We start from the raw sequence: 25,634 nt of genomic DNA, 5'->3' as shown, positions 1-25,634 counted from the left end.
AAATTTGAAGTCAGAGTCTTAAAGGGGAAGTGCAGCGCGAAGCAAAAAAAAATAATTCCGGGCTGGGGGAACATAAAAAAAGAAGTTATAATCACTGGTGCCTGTGCTGCGCCGGATCCTGTCTTCTTAGCTCCCCTCCAGCTACGAGACATTCAACCCAGGCCATGAAGAACCCCGAAACCAGGAGGACACCCAGTGGGGTACAGGAGCCCGGGGATGCAGCGCAGTGCAGGCACAGGGACAGGTGAGCATACCCCCTTGACTTCTCCTTTAAATTGCCCTGGGTCTGGTTCTAGGTGTTCAGACCGCCCCATCATTCTTTAGATACTACTGGGAAAAGCGCACATCTAAGCGCTTCTCTCCCCAGCTTGCTGCTTCCATAGTAAGTCTATGGAGTCTGTAGGCTGCAGTGAGATTTAACTGTAGCGAGTCGGGGGTGGGGCAGGGGAGTTCAAATCACTAAGCTGCTCGCTTCTTATGATCGGTGGTGATCTGAACACTTTCTTGTCAAAAGTTTAAGGGTTAAAAAGTGCAGAACTTTTTAACCCAATGTTTTTAACCCAATGTTGATAACACAGACAATGGTTCCTTAATGGGCAAGTGATGAAGTTGGCATACAGCTCTGCGGCAGTGGAAGGGTTAAGTGCTGTTATACATCCTATGTCCCTGTCAAGTTTTTTTTGGCCGTCACACAAAGTGCTGAGACATGAAGCTCCCCACACACCCCTGAGCCCGGAGTGAGTGACGAGCAATCCTTATCTCTGGCCCCCAGATAACCCACTGTGCTGCGCCCATCCCTGCCCCATCCCGCTCACTAACCCGCAGCCGCATGGAAAAAGACCAGAATACCACAGCCCTGAGACATGTATAGATGGAGATTATTTTATTATAAATAATGGGGGTCGTGGAGGGTCTCCCAGCCTTACCAAAGGGGTCACGAGTCCCTCCACTCTCTATACAACAGGTGTCAAAGTCACAGCCCTACAGCTGTTGCAAAACTACAGTTCCCATCATGCCTGGACAGCCAACGGCATGAGGGGCATGATGGGAATTGTAGTTTGGCAACAGCTAGAGGGCCGTGAGTTTGACACCTCAGCTCTATACCAACCCAAAAAGTTGTGTCCCGAGCTGAGTCATTTGGCCGTATTACACAGCACGATTTTCCGTTCGCTGACTGTGCTGGGGAAGAGACAGAGGGGCCCCCCAAATGATCCTTAGATCGTTCGGGCGGCCCACTGAAGTCTGCTGCTGCCACTCCTATTGCACGGAGCAGATCAATTGTGCCTTTACAGCACGTTGAAAGTCGACATTGCGCATATCATTGCCTTTCAACATTCCTTATTACTCTAAACAATTATCGGCCGCAACAGTCGGAAATCAGCCAAGTAAGGCCGATAATGGTTCAGTGTAACAGCTTCCATGTGCTGTGTGAGTGTGACCCCCACCCCAATGTGCTGGAGGTTGGTGGGAGGGGCCTCAGCAGATAAATGCACAAAAAAACTGATGAAAAACTGATGCGTTTGTGTGCAACTGTTTTTTCACTGACTTCAATTACGAAAAAAAAAATAAAGAACAATCAAAGGCATCCGTGATATTTTTGTGTACGCTAATCAAAAAACGGATCAAAACGCTTTTATCTATTTTTTAGTATTCATTAATAGAAGTCAATGGAAAACGGATCCAAACAACTGTAAAAACGCAGTGTGAACCCAGCCTTATAGTTAAGTCCTGGCCTAATCTGCAGTCAGAGACCATGGAGGTAGTCACTCAAGAGTCCGGGGTCCAGCAGGCTGTCAGATACAGGTTCTTCTGTATGAAACTCTCTCTGAAGTTGTCTGTTTCTTCTTCCACCTCTTTGGGGAATGGGCAGCTCTGAATGATGAGCAGGAAGGGGTTCCCGGAAGAAATATGGATGGAGAAGAGCCTGGGAGAGAACAACAGGTAGAAAGTCAATGTGAGAGGGGGAGCAAACCCCGGGCGGTTTATAACCTGGGGTCCCACTCATAAAGGGAGATGACACTGACAGCAGGGGGTCTGAGAGCTGGAAGATGGAAATTTTTCTAGGGGGAGTTTGGGGGTTGTCCCCGATTAGAACTGGCACAGAGTGTACGGACTGATCAGATTATTTATATATATATATATATATATATATATATATATATATATGGACTCACCTCCGCCGCTCGAATCCTCTGGCTGGACGGATACACCAGGAAGCGCATAAGCAGCTGCAGAGCCTCCGGGGAGGTATCGGGGACGATGCGCTCAGGAGGGAGGGGGCGATGTTCCTTGAATGAAATCTTATTATAATCTGGAAGTTCTGTGATTTCCTGAAACGTGAAAAGAGAACTAATGTGATGTGAACATGAGACCCAGAGCAGTTATGATCAGCCTTACAGGAACATTTAAAGGGGTTGTCCAGAAAATAAGATAATTACAAGGTGCTACTAAAGTACCTGTCATCCATGGGGGACCTGCCAGCGAGCGTTCAATTACCCTGCAGCGCCGCCACAGGAGAGATGAGGCATACATGGTGCAATACACTGCTAAAAATAATAAAGGGAAGCTACCGTTCTCTCCAGTCGCCCCCCTGGTAAAGTTCCTCCAGTTCCTCCTCATTAGAGCACATCTGCTATTCTGACCCAACGGGTAGCGGTATTGTCTCAGGACTCTACGTTCAGCTGCCCTCCCCAAGGAACCAAACCTCCCTACATGAAGGAATAGGAAACCGACTTAGCCGCTGGACTCCGGAGCGCTGGCAGCATTGCTGCAAATAGATCACTAAAGGGAGTTGTCAGGTAACTCTTATGGAATCAGTAATCTACATGGGGTGTATGTCCCCTGATAAATGCAAATATTAGGGAATTAGTAGTGTCCAGAGCATGGAGCAGATACCAGGAGACATGGAGGGGACATAGTGTCCAGAGCATGGAGCAGATACCAGGAGATGTGGAGGGGACATAGTGTCCAGAGCATGGAGCAGATACCAGGAGATGTGGAGGAGGCCATAGTGTCCAGAGCATGGAGAGATACCAGGAGACATGGAGGGGACAGTGTCCAGAGCATGGAGAGATACCAGGAGACATGGAGGGGACAGTGTCCAGAGCATGGAGAGATACCAGGAGATGTGGAGGAGACCATAGTGTCCAGAGCATGGAGCAGACACCAGGAGATGTGGAGGAGGCCATAGTGTCCAGAGCATGGAGCAGATACCAGGAGATGTGGAGGAGGCCATAGTGTCCAGAGCATAGAGCAGATACCAGGAGACATGGAGGGGACATAGTGTCCAGAGCATGGAGCAGATACCAGGAGATGTGGAGGGGGCCATAGTGTCCAGAGCATGGAGAGATACCAGGAGATGTGGAGGAGGTCATAGTGTCCAGAGCATGGGGAGATACCAGGAGATGTGGAGGAGGCCATAGTGTCCAGAGCATGGAGCAGATACCAGGAGATGTGGAGGGGGCCATAGTGTCCAAAGCATGGAGCAGATACCAGGAGACATGGAGGGGACATAGTGTCCAGAGCATGGAGAGATACCAGGAGATGTGGAGGAGGTCATAGTGTCCAGAGCATGGAGAGATACCAGGAGATGTGGAGGAGGCCATAGTGTCCAGAGCATGGAGAGATACCAGGAGATGTGGAGGGGGCCATAGTGCCCAGAGCATGGAGCAGATACCAGGAGATGTGGAGGAGGCCATAGTGTCCAGAGCATGGAGCAGACACCAGGAGATGTGGAGGAGGCCATAGTGCCCAGAGCATGGAGCAGACACCAGGAGATGTGGAGGGGGCCATAGTGTCCAGAGCATGGAGCAGATACCAGGCGATGTGGAGGAGGCCATAGTGTCCAGAGCATGGAGAGATACCAGGAGATGTGGAGGAGGCCATAGTGTCCAGAGCATGGAGCAGATACCAGGAGACATGGAGGGGGCAGGAGTGTCCATAGCATGGAGCAGATACCAGGAGACATGGAGGGGGCAGTAGTGTCCAGAGCATGGAGCAGATACCAGGAGATGTGGAGGAGGCCATAGTGTCCAGAGCATGGAGCAGATACCAGGAGATGGGGAGGAGGCCATAGTGTCCAGAGCATGGAGCAGACACCAGGAGATGTGGAGGGGGCCATAGGGTCCAGAGCATGGAGCAGACACCAGGATATGTGGAGGAGGCCATAGTGTCCAGAGCATGGAGCAGATACCAGGAGATGTGGAGGGGGCCATAGTGCCCAGAGCATGGAGCAGATACCAGGAGACATGGAGGGGACATAGTGTCCAGAGCATGGAGCAGATATCAGGAGACGTGGAGGGGCTGTAGTATCCAGAGCATGGAGCAGATACCAGGAGACATGGAGGGGGTAGTATTGTCCAGAGCTTGGAGCAGATACCAGAAGACATGGAGGGGGTAGTAGTGTCCAGAGCATGGAGCAGATACCAGGAGATGTGGAGGGGGCCTTAGTGTCCAGAGCATGGAGAGATACTAGGAGACATGGAGGGCAACAACCCAGCAGCAGGACCGCTACCTCCTCCTTTGTGCAAGAAGGAACAGGAGGAGCACTGCCAGAGCCCTGCAAAATGACCTCCAGCAGCCACCAATACCCATGTGTCACCCTCCATGAGGATGGTATGAGGGCCTGACGTCCACAAGTCGCTGTTATGCTTACAGCCTAAGGCTAAGTTCACACAAATGAAAAAAGGAAGTTCAGATAAATGAAAAAATACATTGTATTGCATTGATTGTAATGGAATCTCGGCTGCACAAAAAACTGACATGTCAGTTCTGTGTGGCCGCTATTCAATGAACAGTGGCCGCACAAGACTGACAGAGCAGACAATGTAAAGTGCGGCTTAAGCCGCACTCTACATTGTCTGCTATAGTGAATTGGCATGTGGGCACACCCAAATGTAAGATATATATACACCCGAATGCGCCCACATCCCAATTCAAAAGAAATGAAGTTCATCCGGCCAGAACTGCAGTGAACTTCACTGACACTGGCCGTTCTATGACATGGCAGTGTCACAGAATAACCAGTGTCATATTATGTGTGAACCCGGCCTAACACTGTGCAGGGTGACTGCCATTTGTCAGAGAAAACCAGCACTGCCAGATAGAACAGTGGCAGTGGCTCAGTAATGGTGTGGGGGGACTGGAGTGTCAGCAGTTCCTGCAGGATGAAGGCATTAAAGTTATGGACTGACCGCCCGTTCCCCAAACTTGAATCAAATCAAACATATCTAGGACATCATGTCTCATTCCATGGACCAATACCACATTGCCCCACAGACTGTCCAGGAGTTGGCGAATGCTATAATCCAGGTCTGGGAGGAGATCCCTCAGGATACCATCCGCAACCTCATCAGGAGCATGCCCAGGCCTTGTAGGGAGGTCATACACAATACCCAGCCTCATCAGGAGCATGCCCAGGCCTTGTAGGGAGGTCATACACAATACCCAGCCTCATCAGGAGCATGCCCGGGCCTTGTAGGGAGGTCATACACAATACTCAGCCTCATCAGGAGCATGCCCGGGCCTTGTAGGGAGGTCATACACAATACTCAGCCTCATCAGGAGCATGCCCGGGCCTTGTAGGGAGATCATACAGACACCTTATCAGGAGCATGCCCGGGCCTTGTAGGGAGGTCATACAGACACCTCATCAGGAGCATGCCCAGGCCTTGTAGGGAGGTCATACAGACACCTCATCAGGAGCATGCCCGGGCCTTGTAGGGAGGTCATACAGACACCTCATCAGGAGCATGCCCGGGCCTTGTAGGGAGGAAATACACAATACTCAGCCTCATCAGGAGCATGCCCAGGCCTTGTAGGGAGGTCATACACAATACTCAGCCTCATCAGGAGCATGCCCGGGCCTTGTAGGGAGATCATACAGACACCTTATCAGGAGCATGCCCGGGCCTTGTAGGGAGGTCATACAGCCACCTCATCAGGAGCATGCCCGGGCCTTGTAGGGAGGAAATACACAATACTCAGCCTCATCAGGAGCATGCCCGGGTGTTGTAGGGAGGTCATATACGCACATGGAAGCCACACACAATACTCAGCCTCATTTCCTTGCCTTGAGGCATTTCCTCTGAATCCAGACCTCCATGGGATGTTCATGCAGACCTCCATAGGATGTTCATGCAGACCTCCATAGGATGTTCATGCAGACCTCCATGGGATATTCATTTTGATTTACATTGATCAGTTTTATGATTTATTGTTCTGTGTTGTTCTCCTACGTAACAATAAAGATTTGCAGCTGGAATTTTTCCTTCACTGAGCTCCAGGATGTGCTCTAGTGTTCTCTTTATTTTTTGAGCAGTGCTAATAGACCATAGTGGCCTATTTATCATTTGCAGAATCGTTCTTCCGCTGTCGCTCTTTTCACGTGCTGTGCAGAAAATCTCAGGTCAATGCGAAAAAAATATTATTAGGAGCACAGTGCTTTATACATATTGTGCAATGTTTGCTAACAAAGTACGCCAGGGTCTGACCGGAGCACTGCTGCTGCAGTATATTTTTTGTGCAAAATTAAAAAAAAAAAAAAAAAAACAGATGATAAAAGTAGGTGACGTGAACCACGCCCCTGACACGCCCCCTCCGAGCAGAAAAAAAAAGAGATTTATATAATTATGCGCAAAATGTTACGCCCTGGGGAAAAAAACACAAAGTACGGCAGAATGATGGCGGAAAAAGATTGATCCCTATAAAGATCATACCCCTATACAGGGCCGGATTAAGGTTGGTGGAGGCCCTGGGCAAAAATTTTGTTGGGGGCCCTCCCCATTTTTTTTTTTTCCAAATATATCCCATACAGCGATCTATACAGGTGGCTACTTACTGTAGCAGACTTAGCACCTACCCCTCCTCACTCCTGGCTGTGTGGCTCAGCATCCTCCTCTGTTTTGCATGTGATGGTCACTACAGGCTGCAGTCCAGAGGAAGATGCCAGGCCCTAGAGACAGGACGGGGGAGAGGTGTATTCCCACTCGGGGTGTATTCCCACTTTGTGTTTATGTTAATAATACATAATGCGAGAACACAGCCCTTCAGTACTTTCTGTGCTCTCTTGCCCCCTGTGTTAGCCACCACAGCAGCATATACAGATGTGAATCGCTGAAGGAACCTGGACTTGCAAGTCTAAGTCCCATCTGCAGTTCCCAACCATGTACACTACCTGAAGCAGTAAGGAGCAACCAGAAAGTACTTAAAGGCTGTGTAGAATATATAGCGGATATGGTACATGTGAATGTACCCAAAGGATTAAAATACACAGCTGTGTGCAGCCCATGATATGGCATATATAGCCTGTGTGCAGCATATGACATACATAGGATATACACCATATGCTGCACACAGGCTATATACCATACACTGCTCTCAGGCTATATATCATATGCTGCACACAGGCTATATATCATCCACTGCTCTCAGGCTATACTGTATATCATATGCTGCACACAGACTATATACAGTATATACCATATGCTGCACACAGACTATATACAGTATATACCATATGCTGCACACAGGGTATATGACATATGCTGCACACAGAATATATACAGTATATACCATATGCTGCACACAGACTATATACAGTATATACCATATGCTGCACACAGGCTATATGTCATATGCTGCACACAGACTATATACCGTATATACCATATGCTGCACACAGGCTATATCTCATACACTGCTCTCAGGCTATATATCATATGCTGCACACAGACTATATATCATCCACTGCTGTCAGGCTATATATCATACGCTGCACACAGAATATATACAGTATATACCATATGCTGCACACAGACTATATACAGTATATACCATATGCTGCACACAGACTATATACCGTATATACCATATGCTGCACACAGGCTATATCTCATACACTGCTCTCAGGCTATATATCATATGCTGCACACAGACTATATATCATCCACTGCTGTCAGGCTATATATCATACGCTGCACACAGGCTACATACAGTATATACCATATGCTGCACACAGGCTACATACAGTATATACCATATGCTGCACACAGGCTATATACAGTATATACCATATGCTGCACACAGACTATATACCGTATATACCATATGCTGCACACAGGCTATATCTCATACACTGCTCTCAGGCTATATATCATATGCTGCACACAGACTATATATCATCCACTGCTGTCAGGCTATATATCATACGCTGCACACAGGCTACATACAGTATATACCATATGCTGCACACAGGCTACATACAGTATATACCATATGCTGCACACAGGCTATATACAGTATATACCATATGCTGCACACAGGCTATATACAGTATATACCATATGCTGCACACAGGCTACATACAGTATATACCATATGCTGCACACAGGCTATATACAGTATATACCATATGCTGCACACAGGCTATATACAGTATATACCATATGCTGCACACAGGCTATATACAGTATATACCATATGCTGCACACAGGCTATATACAGTATATACCATATGCTGCACACAGGCTATATACAGTATATACCATATGCTGCACACAGGCTATATACAGTATATACCATATGCTGTACACAGGCTATATACAGTATATACCATATGCTGCACACAGGCTATATACAGTATATACCATATGCTGCACACAGGCTATATACAGTATATACCATATGCTGCACACAGGCTATATACAGTATATACCATATGCTGCACACAGGCTATATACAGTATATACCATATGCTGCACACAGGCTATATACAGTATATACCATATGCTGCACACAGGCTATATACAGTATATACCATATGCGGCACACAGGCTATATACAGTATATACCATATGCTGCACACAGACTATATACGGTATATACCATATGCTGCACACAGACTATATACGGTATATACCATATGCTGCACACAGACTATATACGGTATATACTATATGCTGCACACAGACTATATACAGTATATACCATATGCTGCACACAGACTATATACAGTATATACCATATGCTGCACCCAGAGTATATACAGTATATACCATATGCTGCACACAGACCATATACAGTATATACCATATGCTGTACACAGGCTATATACAGTATATACCATATGCTGCACCCATAGTATATACAGTATATACCATATGCTGCACACAGACTATATACAGTATATACTATATGCTGCACACAGACTATATACAGTATATACCACATGCTGCACACAGGCTATATATCATATGCTGCACACAGACTATATACAGTATATACCACATGCTGCACACAGACTGTATACAGTATATATCATATGCTGCACACAGACTACAGAATTATTTTCTCATGCAGTTTTGCCACAATTTCAGCTGATACAGTAAAACTCTGCTATTAAAAAGCAGCGTGTGTATTATGGCAAAGAGCAATATTTCCCTTTTCACTTCAGGGCCCCCTACCAAATAGTTTTCTACAAAAAAACTAAGAAAAAACATGTAATTTAGTGACTCACAGGTGACGTCTTCTTTAATCTCAGGTGTCACTTTCCTTTTCCTCCAGGATGATTTCTTGCAGCTACAATTCTTCTCTTTACAACTTGCAAGACAAACCTCTCAGGCTCCGCACATTTCCTTCAATTTCCTTCCCTTTTTTCTTAATGAGTGTGTGGGTTGTCCCCTGTATGTAGGATCCTCTGCTGTGCCCCCATATAGTAATAATGTCCCCTGTGCCCACATATAGTAATAATATCTCCTGTTGTGCCTCCGTATAGTAATAAAGTCCTCATGTTGTGCCCACCTATAGTAATATTGCCCCCTGCTGTGCCATCATATAGTAATAATGTCCAGCCCTGCTGTGCCCCCTGCTGTAATGTGCCCCCATAGTATATACCCCCTGCTCTAATGTGCCTCCAAAGTATATGGCCCATGCTCTGATATGTGTCCCCATACATAGTATATACCCCTGTTGTGATATGTGTCTCCATCAGAATGTGCTCTGATGTGCCCCCATAGTATATGCCCCCTTACATAGTATATGCCCCCTGCTCTGATATGTGTCCCCATACATAGTATATACCCCCTGCTCTAATGTGCCCCCATAGTATATACCACCTTCTCGAATGTGCCCCCATAGTATATGCCCCCTGCTCTGATATGTGACCCCATACATAGTACAGTATATACCCCCTGCTCTGATATGTGTCCCCATACATAGTATATACCCCATGCTGTAATGTCCTCCATAGTATATACCCCTGCTGTAATGTCCCCCATGGTATATATACCCCTGCTGTAATGTCCCCCATGGTATATATACCCCTGCTGTAATGTCCCCCATGGTATATATACCCCTGTTGTAATGTCCTCCATAGTATATACCCCTGCTGTAATGTCCTCCATAGTAAATATACCCCATTCACTCATACTCACCTGATCTGGGCGGGGGATGGGTCTTCTCTCTTCTCTCCTGGTTCCTTCAGCATGGCAGCCGCTGTGACAGATCGTCCAGCTAAAGAAATCAGGTTTCCTACCACTTGAGGTCCCGTCGGCGCGCTGTCCTCTCCTCAGTGAGGTCAGAGGGGAGGAGGGGGTGGGGGTGGGGGGTCGCAGCAGGAGAGTGTTGTTCGGGATCCTCCAGGAAGCCTCTATCAGGGGGAAGTCTGAGGAGCCTGCCGGGCGGGAGATGTGTCAACACACAGTTAACCCTACACCCAGGCCTGTATTTAGAGTTCATGCTGCCCTAGGCACTTTGCACGCTGAGGCCCCCCCCCCTTCCCCTCGGCACTGACAGGTTACCTGCATGGTGCATACTGGGAGCTGGGTGCTGGAGGCCGGCACTCCAGCACCCAGTACTACTGAGCGGCACCCCCCCGGCTGGCAGTAGTTTTAATTTGGGGACCGCTTCTGTCCAGTGTCGGACTGGGGCACCTGGGGCCCACCAGTATAGAACCAGTGAAATGTGACATGCTGAGCCGCTCCTTTCCTGGATTCATCTGTATCTGTGACAAATCCCTTGTGGCAGATCAGAATACATAGATCTGTGGGGGCTCAGTGCAGGGAAGTGACCCCAGAACATCACTAATAGGGGATAGAACAAAAATATCTCCCCCTATCCCTATTAGTGATGTTCTGGGGTCACTTCCCTACACTGAGCCCCCACAGATCTATGTATTCTTATATGCCACAAAGCATCCAGTGTATGATGCACCTAGGACCCAACTACAACAGCTGCAGGCACTACAACTCCCAGCATTTACTGACAGTCTGCAGCCCTCAGCATACGCTGGGAGTTGTAGTGCCTGCAGCTCTTGTAGTTGGGTCCTAGTTTAAAAGTTTGCACTAGTGTACTGTAGTGACCCCGGGGCTGTGTCAGTACACTACCGCAAACGATACACTGACCCATTAAGACCCCAATGGTGCACAGGCTCTGCACACTATAGAAGTGATTATAGTGCAGTTACTAATGACTCACGGGTGACGTCTTCTCCTATTGCCGTCGCTCACACTTCGCTTTCTTCTCCATCTGGAGCAGCCATCATGAAGAGTTCTCCAACCACAACTCATCTGCAGGCGGGCAGCTGGCGGTGACTGGGGAAGGGAGGCAGCTGGGGGTGACTGGGGAAGGGAGGCAGCTGGGGGTGACTGGGGAAGGAAGGCAGCTGGGGGTGACTGGGGAAGGGAGGCAGGGATAGCAGCTGGGGCAACAGGGGGAGGGGAAGAAGCTGGGGGGCAGGGAGAGCAGCTGGGGCGACCGGGGAGGGGGAGAATCTGGGGAACAGTGGGAGCAGCTGGGGCGACCGGGGTAGGGGGAGAACCTGGGGAACAGGAGGAGCAGCTGGGGTGACAGGGGGAGAAGATGGGAGGGCAGCTGGGGTGGCAGGGGGAGGGGGAGAAGCTGGGGTGACAGGGGGAGAAGATGGGAGGGCAGCTGGGGTGGCAGGGGGAGAAGCTGGGGGCAGGGAGAGCAGCTGGGGCGACTGGGGGAGGGGGAGAACCTGGGGAACGGGGGGCAGCTGGGGCAACAGGGGGAGAAGATGGGCGGGCAGCTGGGGTGGCAGGGGGAGAAGATGGGGGGGCGGCTGGGGTTGCAGGGGGAGAAGATGGGGGGGCGGCTGGGGTTGCAGGGGGAGAAGATGGGGGGCGGCTCGGGTTGCAGGGGGAGAAGATGGGAGGGCAGCTGGGGTTGCAGGGGGAGAAGATGGGGGGCGGCTGGGGTTGCAGGGGGAGAAGATGGGGGGCGGCTGGGGTTGCAGGGGGAGAAGATGGGGGGGCGGCTGGGGTTGCAGGGGGAGAAGATGGGGGGGCGGCTGGGGTTGCAGGGGGAAAAGATGGGGGGGCGGCTGGGGTTGCAGGGGGAGAAGATGGGAGGGCGGCTGGGGTTGCAGGGGGAGAAGATGGGGGGCGGCTGGGGTTGCAGGGGGAGAAGATGGGGGGCGGCTGGGGTGGCAGGGGGAGAAGATGGGGGGCGGCTGGGGTTGCAGGGGGAGAAGATGGGGGGCGGCTGGGGTTGCAGGGGGAGAAGATGGGGGGCGGCTGGGGTTGCAGGGGGAGAAGATGGGAGGGCAGCTGGGGTGGCAGGGGGAGAAGATGGGGGGGCAGGGAGAGCAGCTGGGGCGACTGGGGGAGGGGGAGAACCTGGGGAACAGGGGGGGCAACAGGGGGAGAAGATGGGCGGGCAGCTGGGGTGGCAGGGGGAGAAGATGGGAGGGCGGCTGGGGTTGCAGGGGGAGAAGATGGGGGGGCGGCTGGGGTTGCAGGGGGAGAAGATGGGGGGCGGCTCGGGTTGCAGGGGGAGAATATGGTAGGGGGCTGGGGTTGCAGGGGGAGAAGATGGGGGGCGGCTGGGGTTGCAGGGGGAGAAGATGGGGGGGCGGCTGGGGTTGCAGTGGGAGAAGATGGGAGGGCGGCTGGGGTTGCAGGGGGAGAAGATGGGGGGCGGCTGGGGTTGCAGGGGGAGAAGATGGGGGCGGCTGGGGTTGCAGCGGGAGAAGATGGGGGGCGGTTGGGGTTGCAGGGGGAGAAGATGGGGGGCGGCTCGGGTTGCAGGGGGAGAAGATGGGGGGCGGCTGGGGTTGCAGGGGGAGAAGATGGGGGGCGGCTGGGGTTGCAGGGGGAGAAGATGGGAGGGCAGCTGGGGTGGCAGGGGGAGAAGCTGGGGGGCAGGGAGAGCAGCTGGGGCGACTGGGGGAGGGGGAGAACCTGGGGAACAGGGGGGGCAACAGGGGGAGAAGATGGGCGGGCAGCTGGGGTGGCAGGGGGAGAAGATGGGAGGGCGGCTGGGGTTGCAGGGGGAGAAGATGGGGGGCGGCTGGGGTTGCAGGGGGAGAAGATGGGGGGCGGCTGGGGTTGCAGGGGGAGAAGATGGGGGGGCGGCTGGGGTTGCAGGGGGAGAAGATGGGGGGGGCGGCTGGGGTTGCAGGGGGAGAAGATGGGGGGGGGCGGCTGGGGTTGCAGGGGGAGAAGATGGGGGGGGGGCGGCTGGGGTTGCAGGGGGAGAAGATGGGGGGGGCGGCTGGGGTTGCAGGGGGAGAAGATGGGGGGCGGCTGGGGTTGCAGGGGGAGAAGATGGGGGGCGGCTGGGGTTGCAGGGGGAGAAGATGGGGGGCGGCTGGGGTTGCAGGGGGAGAAGATGGGGGGGCGGCTGGGGTTGCAGGGGGAGAAGATGGGGGGGCGGCTGGGGTTGCAGGGGGAGAAGATGGGAGGGCGGCTGGGGTTGCAGGGGGAGAATATGGGGGGCGGCTAGGGTTGCAGGGGGAGAAGATGGGGGGCGGCTGGGGTTGCAGGGGGAGAAGATGGGGGGCGGCTGGGGTTGCAGGGGGAGAAGATGGGGGGCGGCTGGGGTTGCAGGGGGAGAAGATGGGGGGCGGCTGGGGTGGCAGGGGGAGGGGGAGAAGCTGGGGTGACAGGGGGAGAAGATGGGAGGGCAGCTGGGGTGGCAGGGGGAGAAGCTGGGGGGCAGGGAGAGCAGCTGGGGCGACTGGGGGAGGGGGAGAACCTGGGGAACAGGGGGGGCAACAGGGGGAGAAGATGTGCGGGCAGCTGGGGTGGCAGGGGGAGAAGATGGGAGGGCGGCTGGGGTTGCAGGGGGAGAAGATGGGGGGGCGGCTGGGGTTGCAGGGGGAGAAGATGGGGGGCGGCTGGGGTTGCAGGGGGAGAAGATGGGGGGGCGGCTGGGGTTGCAGGGGGAGAAGATGGGGGGGCGGCTGGGGTTGCAGGGGGAGAAGATGGGGGGGCGGCTGGGGTTGCAGGGGGAGAAGATGGGGGGCGGCTCGGGTTGCAGGGGGAGAAGATGGGGGGCGGCTGGGGTTGCATGGGCAGAAGATCGGGGGGCTGGGGGAGAAGATCGGGGTAAGCTGGGGTGGCAGGGGGTGAGGATGGGTGGGGGCAGCTGAGGTGACAGGCAGGGAGGGAAGAGTGAGCGGTGGGGGGGCTGAGGGATCAGCTGGGTGGCAGGGGGACCAGCCGGGGGTCCGGGGGATTAGCCGGCTGGCAGGGAGACCAGCCGGAGGATCAGCAGGGCGGGCGGTACAGGCTGAAAGTCTCCCCCATGCAGGGTCGGCGTGAGCTTCCGGTACAGACAGGCCGGAAGCTCACAGTGCAGCCCCGCGATGCCCGAACTTCTTCCCCGCTCAGCAGCGTGCGTGTGACGTCATCACGCCGCTGCCAAACAGGAGAGAGGTTCGGGCATCGCGGGGCTGCACTGTGAGCTTCCGGCCTGTCTGTACCGGAAGCTCACGCCGGAGACTTTTTCAGCCTGCCTCTGTACCTGCCTGATCCCCCGGCCGACCCATCACTCCCCTGAGCCCCCCCCCCTCCCCCCCAAAACCACCCGGGCGCGGATGTTAGCGTCGAGGCGGCGGAGGGGTTTAACAAAAAAAAAAAAATTGCTCCAGAACTCCCCTTCCGGGTTCCAGCTGGTGGGGGCCCCCAAGTGGTGGAGGCCCAGGGGCACGTGCCCCTTGTGCCCCCTCTTTAATCCGGCCATGCCCCTATATGTCTACCAGTCAGAAGTGCTGGGTCCAGAGGGTGAGGGACGCTCCTTATAGTCACGGCTAGTTCTAACAGGATGTGCACAATAGATGATAAACCAGACATCCCCCTAGGACCCCCACTCACCGGCCAGGTCTTCGCTGTAGGTGTCCCCAGTGTTCGGAGCACACAGCACAGCTGCTCTATGTCATTTTCTCCTGGGAAGAGGGGGGAGCCGTTGAGAAGTTCCCCAAAGATGCAGCCCACGGCCCTGGAGGGGAGAGCAGGGTTACCAGACCTGTACGGCCAGACACACTGTTATCGGACAGGCAAGGTACTCACCACAGATCCACTCCCTCGTCGTATTTACGAGCTCCATAAAGCAGCTCAGGTGCTCGGTACCATCTGCATAGAAAAAGAAAGGGTTACTCATATGTGAACAGAAGGAGGTCTGAACACTACAACTCCCAGCGAGTCCTGACAGCCGGTGTAGAGCCACAGATAGGGTACCACTAACCTGGTGGCCACCTGATGACTGTATAGACGACCCCTGTCGTTAGAAAAGACTCGTGCCAGGCCAAAGTCTGCAATCTTGAGAAGCCCGGTGGAGCTGATGAGAAGATTTGCCGGCTTCAGGTCCTGGTAAAAGGGAGCAGAGGATGGTGAGTGAGTTGTTCTCCGTTCCCACATGTGATGTCACCGCCATCACTACTTACCCGATGCATGATGGAATTTTCGTGGCAGAACTTGACGCCCTTCAGCAACATCATCATGTAACCCTTGACCTGGGCTTCAGTGAGTGGTTGGTCAGAGTTCCTGATGACTTCGGAGAGATCCGACAGCATGTACTCAAAGACCAGGACGAAGCCCGTGCCATGGGGGAACACTTCCCTCAGTTTAACTACCTGCAAATACAGAAAACGAATGGACTTCCAGGTAACCATCCCATCAGTATGAGAGTGGCATCAGGAAGGTGGGCAAAATTATAGGGACCGTCCCCAAACTACGACGACTTCAAACACTGGGCTGCCAGGGGGGAAGAGATTAAAACCAACTGTAGGGGGCAGGAGACATACGAGGGGGCAGGAGACATACGAGGGGGCAGGACACATACGAGGGGGCAGGACACATACGAGGGGCATATCAATAGAGCAATAGCAGAGACAAAGCAATAAGGCCGACACCAGAGGATAATAGAGGTATAAATCAATCACTATGAGGATGGGAAATGAAAGACTTAATACAAAAACTGGGGGGAATCATGTGAATGGCGGTACCATGTCCCCTTCTGAATTAAAGGGGTAGTTCACAAAAAAAAAAACTTTCAAATCAACTGGTGGCAGAAAGTGCCAGAGATTTGTAATTTACTACTATAAATAAAAAATCTCCAGTCTTCCAGTACTTGTCAGATACTGTATGTCCTGCAGGAAGTGGTGTATTCCTTGCAGTCTGGGGATTGGCTACTACTCTGGATAGACTGGACTGGAAAGAATACCCCACTTCCTACAGCAGCTCATAAGTACTGGAAGACTTGAGATTGTTTAATATAAGTAAATCACAAATCTCTGGCACTTTCTGGGACCAGTTGATTTGAAAGAAAACATTTTTTGGTTGGTGAATTACCCCTTTAAGTGGTGGTCAGATATGTGCACTGCTGCTCCATTCAACTCCATTCAACATGGGACCGATAGCCTGCAGCACTCGGATCTCTCTATGTCCATAGGTCCTGGCGGGTTGGATAGAGCTGAGTGCTCATGCTCGACCACCGCTTTATTCAAAGAGGGAATGGGGGACGTCCCAGCTATGAGACACTTGTCGCTGATCTTGTGGATAAATGATAAACACTTTTCATGGGAAAGCTCCCTGACGCCCAACTCTATAGAAACGAGAGAGAATATGAGAACATGGAGTGAATAAGAGGAGCGGAGGAGGCGGCAGAGGAGGATGACTATAGATCACAACAAAACATGTGGAATCCCTCATGACTCACGTATGGATTGTCTTCAATCTCCCGCAGGGCCTTAATCTCCCTCAGGGCCTGGTTTGGGATGCCTTCTTCTAGTTTCCGAAGGGCCACTTTTTTCAGGGCCACGGCTTCTCCGGTCTAGAAAGATCAGATACAGAGTATATCAGAAGCTGGAGAAACTTGTCACATCTGTCACTTTGCTGCACAATGTTTTATCACATTTCTTTAATCCCAGAGAAGACACTGGATTTATACCAGGAGCTCTGCTGCCACACCATGGTGGATGATGGGTACTACAATAAAAAGGAAACAAAACAGGAGAGTGGTCTCCAACCTGCAGCTGTATCTCCCATCATGCCCCGGCAGCACGTCCAGATGCCATTTATCAATCTCTTTTTTGGGTTGTATTACTTTAGGATTGCGCTCCATTCTTACACTGGTGAAGGCTTATTCTGGGTTCCTTTACTTAATCAGTTTTTCCATCATGGCTGCATGTGCTGTGTGCTGTGTGCTGTATCCATATACTTGGCACATATGTGATGATGGTCACCCGTGGTTGGCCGACAAACAGCCATGGACATGTAATTTTATATTCTCAGGGTGTACAAGTGGGGGTTTGTTTGTTTTTTAATGCTGCAGTTTTTAATTATGTTGCTTGAGCCAAAGTCAAAAGGGATTTAAAGAGGAATGAGAAGTATAAAGGAGATGGAGCGACCGCCAAGATGATTCACCTTTCCCCAAGAGTGCTACACTATAAGAGTGGGGAGTGCCACAGAAACTGCAATGTAAGGCCATCCCTGCCCCTGTACACTCTTCACTACTGTATGCATCGCCTCCTCAGCTCCAAGACACTCTACACTACTGTATGCATCGCCTCCTCAGCTCCAAGACACTCTACACTACTGTATGCATCGCCTCCTCAGCTCCAAGACACTCTACACTACTGTATGCATCGCCGCTCTTCTCCTGTAAACTACTATATGCATCGCCACTCTGCTCCTGTACACTACTATATGCACCGCCGCTCTGCTCCTGTACGCTACTGTATGCATCGCCGCTCTGCTCCTGTACACTATTGTATGCATTGCCGCTCTGCTCCTGTACACTCTACACTACTGTATGCATCGCCGCTCTGCTCCTGTACACTATTGTATGCATTGCCGCTCTGATCCTGTACACTCTACACTACTGTATGCATCGCCGCTCTGCTCCTGTACACTACTATATGCATCGCCGCTCTGCTCCTGTACACTACTATATGCATCGCCACTCTGCTCCTGTACACTACTATATGCATCGCCACTCTGCTCCTGTACACTACTATATGCATCGCCACTCTGCTCCTGTACACTACTATATGCATCGCCGCTCTGCTCCTGTACACTACTATATGCATCGCCACTCTGCTCCTGTACACTACTATATGCATCGCCACTCTACTCCTGTACACTACTATATGCATCGCCACTCTGCTCCTGTACACTACTATATGCATCGCCGCTCTGCTCCTGTACACTACTATATGCATCGCCACTCTGCTCCTGTACGCTACTGTATGCATCGCCGCTCTGCTCCTGTACGCTTCTATATGCATCGCCGCTCTGCTCCTTTACACTCTACACAACTATATGCATTGACGCCCTGCTCCAGTGCACTCTACACTATAATATGCATCACCACTCTGTTCCTGTACACTCCTATATGCATTGCAGCTCCCCTCCTGTACACTCTACACTACTGTATGCATTGCTGCTCTGCCCCTGTACACTACTGCATGCATTGCCACTCCGTTCCTGTACGCATATGCATTGCTGCTCTCCTCTGTACACTCAGTGGTGACACACACACTACTGTACACATTGCCATTCGCTTATCAGTCACTGGGCAGGGTGCAGAAGGCCTCTAGCAACAAATGTGATTGAATGTCGATGCATCACTGCTGAAACACACATCACACCCCTCAGCAGCGCCAGCGCAGCTACATCCATAAATCTCCTTCTTGCTGGACCCCATTCTGGCTTTGGCTCAGAATAACTGGGAGACCCATTGTCCGTCTACATCAATGTCTACAGGTAACACGGGGCTAGATGTACACTCTACACTACTACTGTATGCAACGCCGCTCTGCTCCTGTACACTCTACATTACTGTATGCATCGCTGCTCTGCTCCTGTACACTCTACACTACTGTATGCATCGCAGCTCTGCTCCTGTACACTCTACACTACTGTATGCAACGCTGCTCTGCTCCTGTACACTCTACACTACTGTATGCAACGCCGCTCTGCTCCTGTACACTCTACACTACTGTATGCAACGCCGCTCTGCTCCTGTACACTCTACACTACTAGATGCACCGCCGCTCTGCTCCTGTACACTACTGTATGCATCGCCGCTCCGCTCCTGTACACTCTACACTACTATATGCACCGCCGATCTGCTCCTGTACACTACTGTATGCATCGTCGCTCGGCTCCTGTACACTCTACACTACTGTATGCACCGCAGATCTGCTCCTGTACACTCTACACTACTGTATGAATCGCCGCTCTGCTCCTGTACACTACTGTATGCATCGCCGCTCTGCTCCTGTACACTCTACACTACTGTATGCACCACCGCTCTGCTCCTGTACACTACTATATGCACCGCCGCTCTGCTCCTGTACACTACTGTATGCATCGCCGCTATGCTCCTGTACACTACTGTATGCATCGCCGCTCTGCTCCTGTACACTCTACACTACTATATGCACCGCCGCTCTGCTCCTGTACACTCTACACTACTATATGCACCGCTGCTCTGCTCCTGTACACTCTACACTACTGTATGCACCGCCACTCTGCTCCTGTACACTACTGTATGCATCGCCGCTCTGCTCCTGTACAGTACTGTACACATTGGCTCAGAATAACTGGGAGACCCATTGTCCGTCTACATCAATGTCTACAGGTAACACGGGGCTAGATGTACACTCTACACTACTACTGTATGCACCGCTGCTCTGCTCCTGTACACTCTACACTACTGTATGCACCGCCACTCTGCTCCTGTACACTCTACACTACTGTATGCATCGCAGCTCTGCTCCTGTACACTCTACACTACTGTATGCATCGCCGCTCTGCTCCTGTAAACTCTACACTACTATATGCACCGCCGCTCTGCTCCTGTACACTACTGTATGTATCGCCGCTCTGCTCCTGTACACTACTGTATGCATCGCCGTTCTGCTCCTGTACACTCTACACTACTGTATGCATCGCCGCTCTGCTCCTGTAAACTCTACACTACTATATGCACCGCCGCTCTGCTCCTGTACACTACTGTATGCATCGCCGCTCTGCTCCTGTACACTACTGTATGCATCGCCGCTCTGCTCCTGTACACTCTACACTACTGTATGCACCACCGCTCTGCTCCTGTACACTCTACACTACTATATGCACCGCCGCTCTGCTCCTGTACACTACTGTATGCATCGCCGCTCTGCTCCTGTACACTATTGTATGCATTGCCGCTCTGCTCCTGTACACTCTACACTACTGTATGCATCGCCGCTCTGCTCCTGTACACTCTACACTACTATATGCATCGCCGCTCTGCTCCTGTACACTACTATATGCATCGCCGCTCTGCTCCTGTACGCATCGCCGCTCTGCTCCTTTACACTCTACACAACTATATGCATTGCCGCCCTGCTCCAGTGCACTCTACACTATTATATGCATCACCACTCTGTTCCTGTACACTCCTATATGCATTGCAGCTCCCCTCCTGTACACTCTACACTACTGTATGCATTGCTGCTCTGCCCCTGTACACTACTGCATGCATTGCCACTCCGTTCCTGTACGCATATGCATTGCTGCTCTCCTCCTGTACACTCTAAATTACTGTATGCATCGCCGATCTGCTCCTGTACACTCAGTGGTGACACACACACTACTGTACACATTGCCATTCGCTTATCAGTCACTGGGCAGGGTGCAGAAGGCCTCTAGCAACAAATGTGATTGAATGTCGATGCATCACTGCTGAAACACACATCACACCCCTCAGCAGCGCCAGCGCAGCTACATCCATAAATCTCCTTCTTGCTGGACCCCATTCTGGCTTTGGCTCAGAATAACTGGGAGACCCATTGTCCGTCTACATCAATGTCTACAGGTAACACGGGGCTAGATGTACACTCTACACTACTACTGTATGCACCGCCGCTCTGCTCCTGTACACTCTACACTACTAGATGCACCACCGCTCTGCTCCTGTACACTACTGTATGCATCGCTGCCCTGCTCCTGTACACTACTGTATGCATCGCCGCTCTGCTCCTGTACACTCTACACTACTGTATGCAACGCCGCTCTGCTCCTGTACACTACTGTATACATTGGCTCAGAATAACTGGGAGACCCATTGTCCGTCTACATCAATGTCTACAGGTAACACGGGGCTAGATGTACACTCTACACTACTACTGTATGCACCGCTGCTCTGCTCCTGTACACTCTACACTACTGTATGCACCGCCGCTCTGCTCCTGTACACTACTGTATGCATCGCCGCTCTGCTCCTGTACACTACTATATGCATCGCCGCTCTGCTCCTGTACACCACTGTATGCATCACTGCTCTGCTCCTGTACACTACTGTATGCATCGCCGCTCCGCTCCTGTACACTACTGTATGCATCGCCGCTCCGCTCCTGTACACTCTACACTACTGTATGCATCGCAGCTCTGCTCCTGTACACTACTGTATGCATTGGCGCTCTGCTCCTGTACACTCTACACTACTGTATGCATCGCCGCTCTGCTCCTGTACACCACTGTATGCATCGCTGCTCCGCTCCTGTACACTACTGTATGCATCGCCGCTCTGCTCCTGTACACTCTACACTACTATATGCACCGCCGCTCTGCTCCTGTACACTACTGTATGCATTGCCGCTCTGCTCCTGAACACCACTGTATGCATTGCCGCTCCACTCCTGTACACCACTATATGCATCGCCGCTCTGCTCCTGTACACCACTGTATGCATCGCCGCTGCGCTCCAGTACACCCCTGTATGCATCGCTGCTCCGCTCCTGTACACCCCTGTATGCATTGCCGCTCCTGTACACCACTGTATGCATCGCTGCTCCGCTCCTGTACATCACTGTATGCATTGCCGCTCCTGTACACCACTGCATGCATCGCCGCTCCGCTCCTGTACACCACTGTATGCATTTGCTGCTCTGCTCCTGTACATCACTGTATGCATCGCTGCTCTGCTCCTGTACACTACTGTATGCATCGCCGCTCCGCTCCTGTACACCACTGTATGCATCGCTGCTCTGCTCCTGTACACCACTGTATGCATACAGGTAACACAGGGCAGGATGTACACATTGATGTAGATGGTAATTTCCTGGGGTAAGGTTTTACAGTTACAGCCCATGGTTATAAGTGCCACCTCCCCATTCACCCCCTTTATATGACACACACCCCATCACGTGACACACCAGCTGGAGCATCCCTTCAATTCAGTGACAACCCATTCGCCCTCCCCTTGCTTCCTATCATGTGACACTGATGCCCCCCTGCCACTGCCGCCTCCTCGCCCAGTCACCTCGATGTGCTTGGCTTTGAACACGATGCCGTGAGCGCCTTCTCCGATCCGACCGAGCAAGCTGTACTGCTCCATCCGCCCGACAGCAGCGGCCAGGCCCCGGCAGCAGCCAGTGACGCGTCTACGTGTTGCCAGGCAACAGGAGAGGCGATCGGGCATCATGTGACCATCGTGGGACCGCCCTATTCCTTGCGTCGGCGCAGAGGCGGGAAAAGCGCGGGAGAAACAAAGCGCTGACAGAAAGAGCTGAGGCGCTGCATGTCCTCTTCTCGGTCCGCTCCTCTCTCTGGTGTCCTATTCACCATAACCATCAGTCCTGTTGTCTTCATATTTCCTGTCATGGAGGCGAGGACAGCATGTGAATATGGTGGAGGCTGAGCACAAGCCCAACCATGGTCAGAGGGCTACATTGACTGTAGTCAGCCATGGTGGCCCATGTACTTGTACCGTGTATCATAGTTATAATGTCTGTATACAGGAGCAGAGGCCAAACATGAATGGGCTGCATGTAATTATATATATATATATATAGAGAGAGAAGTCTCCCAGTCTTCCTCTATAGACATTAACCCTTTAAGGATGCAGGACCTTTAAGAAGTACCTTGCTGAGTGCACTGGGGGCAGTCATGGGGTAACAGGAAAGGCTGAACCCAAACTGTTCCCACAACGATGGATGCGACAACTGTCCACAATGTCTTGGTTAAGATTTCCCTTCACTGGTGTTAAGAAGTGGAGGCCGACCCCTGAGGAGCTCCCCATAGTATTACCCTCCTTCACCATACATTACAGCGAGCACAGTCAGGCAGGGAACGTTCTCCTGGCATCACTAAAACCAGGCGTGTCCACCATACACCAGATAGAGAAGTGTGATCCATCACAGAACATGTCTCCTCTGCTCCAGAGTCCAGTGGTGGCGGCTTTACACCCCTGCGACACTGGGCATTGTGCTGGGTGGACATACAGCTGGATAGGGGACAAGTAAGAGATCGTGGAGAGTCCAACCTTCCGGCTATCTGGAGATCAGCCCTCGGCTCCATTCTTTGAATAGAGGCGCGGGTACGGCACGTGACCTGTGACTATTCATTCTCTATGGAGCCACTGGAAAGAGCAGAGTATTCAAAACAATGTAGCCAGGGGGCCGATCTGGAGATGACCGGGGGTACGGAGGTCGGAGCCTCCACAATCCCTAACCTCTTTGCTTCCACTTCTTTATAATAATCTCAGTTGATCTGGAAGAAATGTTGGCATCTGACTTCTATGACGTCTTATAGTTTCTGTACGGAAGCAGCTATGTTCTTACTAATCCCTGGGAACCCCTTTACCGCAGTGTTCCCCAAATCCAGTCCTCGTGGCCACCAACAGGTCATGTTTTGAGGATTTCCTCAGCATTTGACAGGTGATAAAATAAGAGCATCATGTATTGCCACAGGGGTTCTTTGCATGAGTTTTCCTCAAAAGTGATCCCATATCCATAATATTTGACATATTTTTATTACATAAAGTTTCTGAGATAGAAGCATTTTTGTTATTACGTTATCTCTGCATTTTCATTGTAAGTGGTTTTTCCTATGTTATTCCCATTTCTCTGCTTATCTTAGGGACAACATCAGTAAAGGCTCATCACATTTTTTAAAATTTTGTTGCACCATTGAACTGAATTTACCCTAATGTTTGATATTATTTAAACCGATCCTGCTATGCGTGTGGTTGTTTTACACCAAAAGGCGAAGTACGTTCAATCAGTCGTGATATTAAAAAGATCCACTTGGTGATCAAAACATAAGCTGGGCCCCTCATGTGATATGCTTAGGTTGTTCAAATGGTCTTCATGAGTATAAGGGAAAGTTTTTAGGCCATTTGCTGTTCCCATGATTAGGAGAGAACTCAAAAATTTTAGTGATAACTGCTACTTTTGTCAAACTGAAGGGCTTTTTTTATTTTTTTACAAAGAAAAAACATAAGATTAACCCCTTAACCCCTTCAAGACCGAGCCTATTTGCACCTAAAAGACCAGGCTCATTTTTCAAAATCTGACCTGTCTCACTTTATGCGCTTATAGCTCAGTGATGCTTTAACGTATGCTAGCGATTCTGAGATTGTTTTTTCATCACATATGGCACTTTATATTAGTGGCAAAATTTGGTCACTACTTTGTGTGTTTTTTGTGAAAAACATCAAAATATCATGAAAAATTGAAAAAATTAGCATTTTATGAACTTTGAAATTCTCTGCTTCTAAAAAAAGAAAGTTGTATTACATAAATTAGTTACTAAGTCACATTACCAATATGTCCTCTTTATTCTGGCTTCATTTCATAAACATATTTTACTTTTTTAGGGTGTTACGGGGCTTAGAAATGTATCAGCAAATTACCACATTTTCGTGAAAGTTTCCAAAACTGATTTTTTTAGGGACCAGTTCTTATTTTAAGTTGATTTAGGAGGTTTGTATACTGGAAACCCCCATAAGTGACCCCATTTTGGAAACTAGACACCTTAAAGAATTAATCTAGGGGTATAATGAGCATTTTAACCCTACTGGGGCTGGAGGAAAGTATTCACCATTAGGCTGTAAAAAAATGAAAAATTAAAATTTTCCAATAATATATACATTTAGATTAAAGTTTCTCATTTTCAAAAGGAACATGAGAGAAAAAGCACCCCAAAATTTGTAACACATGTTCTCTTGAGTACTACGGTACCCCATATGTGGGCGTAAACCACTGCATGGGCACACAGCGGGGCTCAGAAGGGAAGGAGCGCCAATTAGCTTTTCCATTGCAGATTTTGCTGAAGAAGTTTCCGAGCGCCAGGTGCATTTGCAGTGCCCCTGTAGTGTCAGCAGAGAGAAAAAAAAACATAAGTCACCCCATTTTGGAAAGTACACCCCTCAAAGAATTCATCTTGGGGTAGGATGAGCAATTTGACCCCACAGGTATTAGAGGAAAGTATTCAAAATTAGACAGTAAAAATGAAAAACTCAATTTTTTTCCAATAATATGTTCCTTTAGTTTGAAATTTTTCAATTTCACGAGGAACAAGAGAAAAAAAGTACCCCAAAATTTGTAACGCAGGTTCTCCTGA

General features: G+C 50.8%; 1 protein-coding gene across 1 annotated transcript; it reads right to left on the bottom strand.

Annotated features, from left to right (window-relative positions):
• Positions 1–1,631: 1,631 nt before the first annotated feature.
• Positions 1,632–22,727, bottom strand: CDK20 (cyclin dependent kinase 20). Its single transcript, XM_069986022.1, has 8 exons — positions 22,552–22,727; positions 16,960–17,073; positions 15,686–15,874; positions 15,487–15,608; positions 15,312–15,374; positions 15,117–15,240; positions 2,175–2,330; positions 1,632–1,924 (listed from the first exon to the last, which is right to left on the bottom strand). Exons 1-8 carry the CDS (start codon positions 22,711–22,713, stop codon positions 1,745–1,747), a joined length of 1,110 nt encoding a protein of 369 aa, XP_069842123.1. The 5' UTR covers positions 22,714–22,727; the 3' UTR covers positions 1,632–1,744.
• Between the last annotated feature and the right edge of the window lie 2,907 nt (positions 22,728–25,634).

The sequence above is a fragment of the Dendropsophus ebraccatus genome, chromosome 10, assembly GCF_027789765.1.
Source record: "Dendropsophus ebraccatus isolate aDenEbr1 chromosome 10, aDenEbr1.pat, whole genome shotgun sequence".
NCBI lineage: Eukaryota > Metazoa > Chordata > Amphibia > Anura > Hylidae > Dendropsophus > Dendropsophus ebraccatus.
This window is presented reverse-complemented; position numbering and strand designations above follow the sequence as displayed.